This window comes from Camelina sativa, chromosome 20 (assembly GCF_030686135.1).
Source record: "Camelina sativa cultivar CO46 ecotype springtype chromosome 20, ASM3068613v1".
NCBI lineage: Eukaryota > Viridiplantae > Streptophyta > Magnoliopsida > Brassicales > Brassicaceae > Camelina > Camelina sativa.
The window spans coordinates 2196401-2204867 of record NC_141899.1 but is presented as its reverse complement, the minus strand read 5'-3'; the positions used below and the strand labels follow the sequence as shown (position 1 = coordinate 2204867).

Below are 8467 nucleotides of genomic sequence, written 5' to 3'. Positions count from 1 at the left end.
TTAGGAGCTAATTTGTTTTTATTTTAATAAACTCAGTTATCAGATCCCTAATACTCGCCCTTTATTACACCAAGACACTAATATAAAAAAACTCAACCTTTCACTTTCCTTATAATTTCCTCAAAAATTAAAATACAAAAAAGAAATGATTTGTGCTTCCTCGCACTCGTGCATCTTCCTACCTGTGCCATTGTTGCATTGTCTCGAATAAATTAATTTGGGGCTAAATTGTTATCAAACAAAACTACACCGGCCAAAACTGTTATATGACAAATTTAATAGGGACCAAAAATAAAATTTTTAAACAATGCTGGTGGAAGCGGAGGCACGATGGGACCAAGCGAGCCACCTCGAAATCACCGCCGTGGCTTGTCGTTGTCTCGGCTCTCCTCCCCATCTCCTCCGTCTCTCGATACTCGTTAACTCCGATACACTTCTCCCGTTAATTACATCTCTACTGCCCCCACCCTCCGCCGCTGCTAATTTCTTACATTCGCTTAGTATCATCTCCGATCTTAGATACAAAAGATCCGACGGCCTAACCTCGCTCCACCTCTGATCGTCTCGATTCCCGCCGGAGATTATTATCCGGTGCTCGAATCTCTCCTGATTCGGAACCAACAGCAACCCGTCTTTCCTCTGTAACCGATCCAAGCACTTCACGGCGACGGTTTCCGATTTCTCCTCGCCGGAGTTATTAACTTTCAAAGAGCTATCGAGCGATCTCCGAAACGGCGTCGGATTCGTTTTGAGCGCTCTAATCTCGTTGAGTCGTCGACTCGCACGTTCGCCAGCTGATGAATGACGACCGGAGATTCGACTAATAACCGGAATAAACCGAGTTAAACCGGTACTGTTAGATTCTTCTTGTTGACGGTTAGTAGAGAAACGGAGCTCGAACCAAGAGTTACAGTCACCGATCAAGAGTATATCTTCCGGGTCGACCCGGTAACGGCAAAGCGGGCAAGTGGAGTGAGCGTCAAGCCACGTGTCAACACACTCCACGTGAAAAGCGTGTTTACATTTCGGCAGTAACCTCAGCACTTCCGTCGGTTCGAACCGAGCGAGACACACGGCGCATTCTAAACCATCCTTTTGACCGCTCAACGCACCAAACCGAAAAACCGGTAAAGATTCAATCACGGACCGGTCTATACCGGAATTTTTCCTCCCTAGTACGACTCCACCGGCGTAATACCCACTGCCTCCGTATCTAGAGACTGCGAAACGCTGCTGGTGATGGTTACCGTAAAAGCCGTCGTTTCGTCGTTTACAGTGTTTGACGTAGAGGAGGAGCAAGAAAGTGAGAGAGAAAAACGCGGTGAGGACGGCGATTACAACGGCGATTCCGGGCATGAAAGAGGAAGTTAAGTTATGACGTGGAGGTGGAAGTGGCGACGGAGTGTTTGAGTTTGTTATAACGACCGCCGTGTGATTGTCTGCGAGTGAGACATTGAGAAAGAGAGAAAGAAGAAGAGAGAAGAGAAGTAGTAGCAGCAAGCAAGAAGAAGAAGACATGGCTTAAAGGGGGCTTCTAGTTGAAAGAGAAGGTCTTAAGACTTTAAAATGGTTTTTTTTTTCTTTCTATTTTTAATTGAGAGAAGAAGTGCCTGAAAATAAGGGAGACACTTTTCTGAGTGTGAGAGAGGGTAGTTTTAAAGGGAAAGAAAACAAAGTGAATAAAGACAAAAGAGTATTGCATTAAAAACATGACTTCATCATCTTTCATGCCTTAAATTTTGATTTTATAAACTAACCAAAACATTTTTTTTAATATATATTTAAAAGAAAAATTGAAAATTAATAGGGAGGGACAAATCAATGATGATGCTATTCAATTGAACACAGGGCTAGTAGTTAGTTTACTTACTAGGGAGGTTGGTTGGTTTCATTCATTCATGCAGTGCATTTGCATTTGCAGGGGGACTTGCATGTGTTTAAATTAGCTACTTCTAGTTCTAATTGAGATGACAATGTCAGAGTTGTATATGGAAAAAGTTGTACCTGTTTCAAATGTATTATCTCAATGAATACTGCTTTTTTTTTTTGTTGGAATTTTCATACTAATTATAACGCTTTCTTCTGATTCAAAACATATCTAATGGCTAGTAGCGGCACAGAGTCGATGAGAGCCTCTACTAGAATCAAATCATCAATGCAACCAAACAACAACAACAACAAAAATCATCAATGCATGTCTCTTACTATTAATCTTTTCTATTTAAATATTGACAATGAATATGAAGCTTACGCACTCGTGAAATCTTAGCCAACATATCGTTAAGTGTTAATTTCAACCGAACCAATTCCATGTCTCTTATCTTATCAAGTGAAATGTTAACATCCTAGCTAACTAAACTAGTCATGTGTAATTTGTTTTCTCACGACACGATGCCCTTAAGGTTTAAAAGAGTGCAGTCACATTTTTACCGTTCATACAAACCAACTTTTTATTTTTTATTTTTTTGCGTGTAGAATTTCAACTTTTAAGTCACACTTTCAAGCTAATAATCATCTTCATGATTCAATTCACCATTTATAAAAATATGTTGACAAAAAAAAAAAAGCAAAAAGAAAAATCTAAACCGAATTGCAAAATCAAGACCGGACTCAAACACAAACCTGTGTGAATCCTCTTAACGAATTACAGTCTCTCTTCATGGAGGTCCATGACGCGCATGACCAACTAACTCGGCCCAGCCCATAAGTTTTAGTAAACACCTTTCAAATCCGTACAGTGCGGCGCAAACGCAAAAAAAAAAAAAAAAAAAAAAACAGAGACGAAAGCGAGGAAAAATCGCGATCGGCTTCTCCAGCCACACACACCCGTCACAGTGTTAGCCACTCAATCGCTATCGCGTTTCCATCAGATTCCGGGTAACGTTCTCCGTTTCTTAAAAATCTGATTCTGCGGCTTCCCCCTTCCCGCCGGTGAAAGTTCTTAACCATTATCGTAATTTTTTCAGATTACTCGAATTAGGGTTTCTTGCAAATTCCCCTCTTTTGATTTTGAATTGGGGAGGAAGTCTCAGATCGCATAATCAGATTCTTGCATCTCACTGAAACACGTTTCATGCAAACGCGTCTGCGTTCTCTGTTTCAATATCATCCATAGATTCTTTACATCATCAGCATTTTGGAGCTCTAGAAGTGTTGATCTAAGTTTATATGACGTGTGTTCTGTTTCTTGAATTGTTCATGTAAATCTTTATGCAATTGTATGACTTTATGATATGAATTTTGTGTGTATCTTCAATGTGTGTCTCTTTGTTTGCTTTTGTAATAAAGATCTAATTGTCTTCATGTCCCACAATTATGTTTCTGTGTTCTGTTTCTTGAAATTGTTCAATTGTACGGCGGTTTATATGATTTGTGTTCTGTTTCTTGACATTGTTCAATTGTACGACTGTTTATATGATATGGATTTTGTGTGTATTCTCAATGCGTGTCTCTTTGTTTGCTTTTGTAATAAGGATCTAATTGTCATCATGTCCCAGAAACAATTATGTTTTTGTGTTCTGTTTCTTGAAATTGTTCAATTGTACGACTGTTATATATGATATGTCTCTTTGTTTGTTTCTTGTTGTTATAAGGATTAAGACATGTAACACTTATGTAATGATGTTCAATCGTTTTTATTGTTAGGAGTTTGGAAGTGAGAAAAAAAAATGAGGCCAAAAGCAGTGTGGGAGCCTGAATATCACAGAGTGTTTGTTGAGCTATGCGTGGAGCAAACATTGCTAGGGAATAAACCGGGGACACATTTTACGAAAGAAGGTTGGAGGAATATATTGTCATCGTTTCAGGAGAAGACAGGTGCAATGTACGATAGAATGCAGCTTAAAAACCATTGGGATACAATGGGCAGGCAATGGAAAATATGGCGTAGACTCGTTGAATGCAGTTATATGAGTTGGGATCCTGAGACCAACACTTTTGGTGCTAGTGATGATGACTGGGCTATCTATTTACAGGTTTACAAGTCACAAAACCAGTTGTTACATTTTTATTAAGATCACTTTGTCTGTTTCTTTGTGAGAGGCTAAAATGATTTTGCTGCAGGAGAATCCTGATGCTGGACAGTATAGGTTGAGTGTTCCGCAAGATCTCAAGAAGCTAGAGATTATCTTTGCGGGTAGGAATGTAGAGGTCAAAGATGAGGTAGTTTTGCTTTCGAGTGTAGTAAAGAAGAGGCGAAGAAGTTGTTACGAGGAAGAAGATGAAGATAACCAAAGCATGTGTAGTTCATCTAACCCTCAAACGAAAGGGTATTGGTCTCCATCTACACATGAGCTGTTTCTTAATCTGTTGGTTCAAGAGACTCTGAAAGGAAACAGACCCGAGGCACATTTTAACAAGGAAGGTTGGAAGACGATTCTTGAGACAATTAATGATAATACCGGCCTTAGTTATACTAGAGCGCAGCTGAAAAACCACTGGGATTGTACTAGGAAGGCTTGGAAGGTTTGGTGTCAACTCGTTGGAGCTAGTAGCATGAAATGGGATCCAGAAACTCGTAGTTTTGGTGCTACAGAAGAGGACTGGCGAATCTATATTCGGGTATGATCATGCTACTTGTCTAACTTTGGTCCACTGGACTTCATTTTGAAAAATAGCTTCTCTCTTTGGTTTGGTTTATCACAGGAAAACCCAAAAGCAGGACTATTCCGCCATAAGGAAGTTCCTCATGCTGATCAACTAGCTATCATATTCAACGGAGTTATAGAACCTGGAGAGACATACACTCCTCCTTCGCGTTTGCGTAAGAAGCTCCTCTACAATCGTTCTGAGTCACCACAATGGAATGACCCAACTCCATTGTCAAAGCACCACAGAGATGAAGCAGAAACCTCCAGGCTAAATGGCGGTTACGCAGAGTCTCGGTTGCAAGAAGATCGGATAGAAAGCGAAACCGCTCAACGGTTGGATGCCATGAAGTCAATGAGTGAGGGTATGTTACAGGAAAGTCCAGTATGCGTTGAGATTGAATCGGCAAAGCTTATGTACAGCATTGGAGAATGCATTCAAAGTCTTGACGCGATGAATGAGGTGGAAGAAGGTAGTGAGCTCTACTTGTTTGCGTTGGATTTGTTTCTGAAGAGAGAGTATAGAGAGATCTTCTTAGAGCTGAAGAAGCCTAGTTTGAGAATCGCATGGTTGCAGAGACTTCACTCTGCTTCGCTTGCTGTTACTACAACATAGGTTCAAGTTATAAAGCCATCCTTTTTGTTAATTTAGAACTCTGGTTCTGTTTGATTTTATACCCCAAAGAATCGTTCTTCATTACTTATATATATAAAACAGCAGGTAGAGATCATGTTGATGAACCTTTGAATTTGCCAAATTCTAAGTGGTTGTATGTAATATTTTTTCAATAGAAACCTCCTTCAAAACTTTGTGTTGTTGTGACAAGTGTATTATACAACATTTTGTAAGTTACTTGTAACCAAGTTTTAACCATTTTGTATTAGTCTTTAATGTACTCCAACTCCACTTCCCCCACAAAAAAAATCTAAAACCTATAATAAATTTACCTTTCACTGACTCATTCGGAGAAGATATTCAGAATCTTGTGTACAAGTTACAGTTATGAAAACTTTATACTTCAATATATTTCCTGAAAATTTCCATGCACCTTACATGAGAGCAGAACAAGTTTGGAGCCACCGACAATGTAGTGATAAAGCGAGTGAAAGAGGCTTTTGAGAGAGTTGATTAGAATCTTTTTTAAGTATAAAGCGAGTGACGACAAAAAAAAAAGGAAAAACAAAAGTTTAGTCGCATCCTAATAATTAATTAATTAATTACACCTTCCAGGTTTAAGTGATTAACTAAAATTTAATCAGACGCGCCAGGTAGGGGTCGAACCTACGACCTTCTGCTTAGGAAACAGACGCTCTATCCACTGAGCTACAGGCGCTTACGTAACTGATATTATAACATACCTATGAAATTAACGTTATATTCGTCTTTTCTTTGTTTCTTTTTAAAATCTGGCGGCCGACGGCTTATGATATTTTCGTTAAATTTCTTAGAATCATTTTTCTCCATTCTATAATGAATTAATGATACGTAACAAACGAAAAAAGACATAAATAATAAATAGTGTCGTTATGTTTTAAGCTTACATGTTATCCCGAATAAACTTAATTAAGTGACATTAATAAATTTCTAACAAATTTCTATCAATTAGTCACATTGTTTTAAGTGTTTTCTTAGATTACTTAAGCCTTAGGCAAAGCCGACGTATATAACACGTAAACTGTCATTACATTTAAATACGAACAACTTTACTTTATGTGTTGTGGATTTATTTTGAATAATATTAGAGAAAAATTACCTAACAAAAAAAAGGAAAAAAACAATGAATTCTAGTGGTTATCAAAATTTTGGAAGGATATGAGATGTTGGCCTAGTAATAATTTGTTTAATTGAAGTCTATTGTTATTTTTAATTATTTGATTCATTCTGAAGAATCCTCTTTGAATAAAAATGAAACCAAGTAGGAGAGTGGAGTGGTTTCATTGGTTACAACTTTACACACATGCACTCTTTATAATACATACCACAGATACCTACCTCCTTGTTCTTGCCCTTTTGCATGCTTCACCTCTCTTTCTCTCTGTCTTTCTCCAATTTCTGCACTTGTTCTCTTTCTACTATTTGGGTTTTGCTTGTTTTGTTTTCCTCTGACGACCCACTTTTGCAGATTCTCAAGGATTCTTCAAAGTTTAGTCTTTTGAGTTATTTTTCCAGATTCTCCAATTTATGCTAAAAAAATCTCTCACTAAATCAGGTTCTTTGATTCCATCATTAAACTATTCGTTAAGTTTCCCCGTTTGATTCCTATATATCTTCAGATCCTATAAAAAGCTTTCAGTCTTTCACTACATCCACAAATCAAAGCTTCAAGCTACCAAAAAATTAGAGAGAACAAAACTCATAACCACTTTATAGGTGAAACTTTTCTCTCCTAGCAGCCTTTTTAATTACGATGGAGACTCTGCATCCACTTATCTCGCACGTACCAACCTCTGACCACCGGTTTGTAGTTCAAGAGATGATGTGCTTGCAGAGCTCGAGCTGGACTAAAGAAGAGAACAAGAAGTTTGAGCGAGCTCTCGCTGTATATGCTGATGATACGCCTGATCGCTGGTTCAAAGTTGCTGATATGATCCCTGGAAAGACCATATCTGATGTCATGAGGCAATACTCTAAGCTTGAAGAAGACCTCTTAGATATTGAAGCAGGACTTGTCCCAATCCCGGGTTACCGTTCTGCTCCATGTGGATTCGATGATCAGCTTGTGAGTCAGCGTGACTTTGATGCGTATCGTAAACTGCCTAATGGAGCCAGAGGATTTGATCAAGATCGTAGGAAAGGAGTCCCATGGACGGAGGAAGAACACAGGTGAAGATACTATATGAGCTCTGTAATCCTTGTGACACAAGTCACTCTTCTTAGTTTCTTACGTTGCAAGTTACTTCTCTGTTTTCTTGGTTGGTTGGTTTGCTGATGCTTAGTTTTTCGTTTTTTTTTCATCAATTGTTCTCTGCAGGAGATTCTTGTTAGGGCTTCTGAAGTATGGGAAAGGAGATTGGAGAAACATATCGAGGAACTTTGTGGGATCAAAAACACCGACTCAGGTTGCAAGCCATGCACAAAAGTACTACCAGAGACAGGTCTCCGGCGCCAAAGACAAACGTCGGCCTAGCATTCACGACATAACCACCGTCAATCTTCTGAACGCCAATCTCAGCCGTCCATCATCTGATCAAGGCTGCTTCGTTTCACAACAGGCCGAGCCGAAACAAGGGTTCACCCACAGAGATAATGCTGATCAGGAGAGAGTGATGTTTCTTGGCCAGAATCTTTCCTCGGTCTTGTCTCCCTGCGATCCTACCATTAATTTCGCCGGAGCAGATGTCTACTGTGATGGAGGTTACACTATCACAAGATCCTGAAACTGGTAGTGAGACTAATGTCGAATTTTGAAAACTGTAACTAATGCATTAATGGAAAAAACTCCAGAATTATGTTTTTTTTTTGGTAAAACTTACAATTATGGTTATGTTACATGATTAGATGAAAAGTAACTAGTATGTGAATATGTATGTTATGTTTGTGGAATAAACATAGATTAGCTAATATCTAGTATGCATGACCACGTCTTTTTGCCCAAAAGGACCAATTGGTGGGTTTATGGCTTTACTTGCAACTGTAACGGTCAGTCATTTTCTTAGATTTTTTTTTTTAATATAACACAAAACTTTTGTTAACTTTTATAAACTTGAGATGATGAAACATATACATTAATAAGCTGGTTCATCTTTTGATAATTTAGTTCCGAACATCTACATGATAAAACATGTATATCGATTTGTATTTGGACTCTTTTGATCATGATGCGCGGTACGCATTCCAAGGTTACTTGTCTCAAAACATATAATATGAGATTCACAAGAAT

The 8467-nt window shown here is 38.6% G+C and overlaps 2 protein-coding genes, 1 non-coding gene and 1 pseudogene across 8 annotated transcripts; 2 read left to right on the top strand and 2 right to left on the bottom strand.

Moving 5' to 3' along the window:
• On the bottom strand, window positions 1-1669 carry LOC104768776 (RING-H2 finger protein ATL43 pseudogene; annotated as a pseudogene). Its single transcript, XR_015592667.1, has one exon. The product of XR_015592667.1 is annotated as an RING-H2 finger protein ATL43 pseudogene (transcript).
• Window positions 1670-2526: 857 nt separating this feature from the next.
• Window positions 2527-5393, top strand: LOC104768775 (L10-interacting MYB domain-containing protein). 5 transcript variants are annotated; one of them, XM_010492821.3, is made up of 5 exons: window positions 2735-2877; window positions 2967-3173; window positions 3646-3974; window positions 4063-4560; window positions 4645-5393. In XM_010492821.3, exons 3-5 carry the CDS (start codon window positions 3669-3671, stop codon window positions 5200-5202), a joined length of 1362 nt encoding a protein of 453 aa, XP_010491123.1. In that variant the 5' UTR covers window positions 2735-2877; window positions 2967-3173; window positions 3646-3668; the 3' UTR covers window positions 5203-5393. The 5 variants fall into 5 exon arrangements, with proteins under 5 accessions (XP_010491122.1, XP_010491123.1, XP_010491124.1 ...); XM_010492822.3 differs by having other exon boundaries at window positions 2967-3200; XM_010492820.3 differs by lacking the exon at window positions 2967-3173 and having other exon boundaries at window positions 2527-2877.
• A 454-nt stretch (window positions 5394-5847) lies between these two features.
• TRNAR-CCU (transfer RNA arginine (anticodon CCU)) lies at window positions 5848-5920 on the bottom strand. The gene has a single exon. It is a non-coding gene; the product is annotated as a tRNA-Arg (tRNA).
• Window positions 5921-6460: 540 nt separating this feature from the next.
• Window positions 6461-8148, top strand: LOC104768774 (transcription factor DIVARICATA-like). The gene is made up of 2 exons (XM_010492814.3): window positions 6461-7410; window positions 7559-8148. The coding sequence occupies exons 1-2, from the start codon at window positions 6995-6997 to the stop codon at window positions 7962-7964; spliced, it is 822 nt and encodes a 273-aa protein (XP_010491116.2). The 5' UTR covers window positions 6461-6994; the 3' UTR covers window positions 7965-8148.
• The last annotated feature ends 319 nt before the right edge of the window (window positions 8149-8467 follow it).

Coding starts and splice junctions, on each gene's coding strand:
- LOC104768775 (XM_010492820.3), top strand. CDS start 3,669: ATGAGGCCAAAAGCAGTGTGGGAGCCTGAATATCACAGAGTGTTTGTT. Junction 3,975..4,062: donor ACTGGGCTATCTATTTACAG/GTTTACAAGTCA, acceptor ATTTTGCTGCAG/GAGAATCCTGATGCTGGACA. Junction 4,561..4,644: donor ACTGGCGAATCTATATTCGG/GTATGATCATGC, acceptor GGTTTATCACAG/GAAAACCCAAAAGCAGGACT.
- LOC104768774 (XM_010492814.3), top strand. CDS start 6,995: ATGGAGACTCTGCATCCACTTATCTCGCACGTACCAACCTCTGACCAC. Junction 7,411..7,558: donor TGGACGGAGGAAGAACACAG/GTGAAGATACTA, acceptor TGTTCTCTGCAG/GAGATTCTTGTTAGGGCTTC.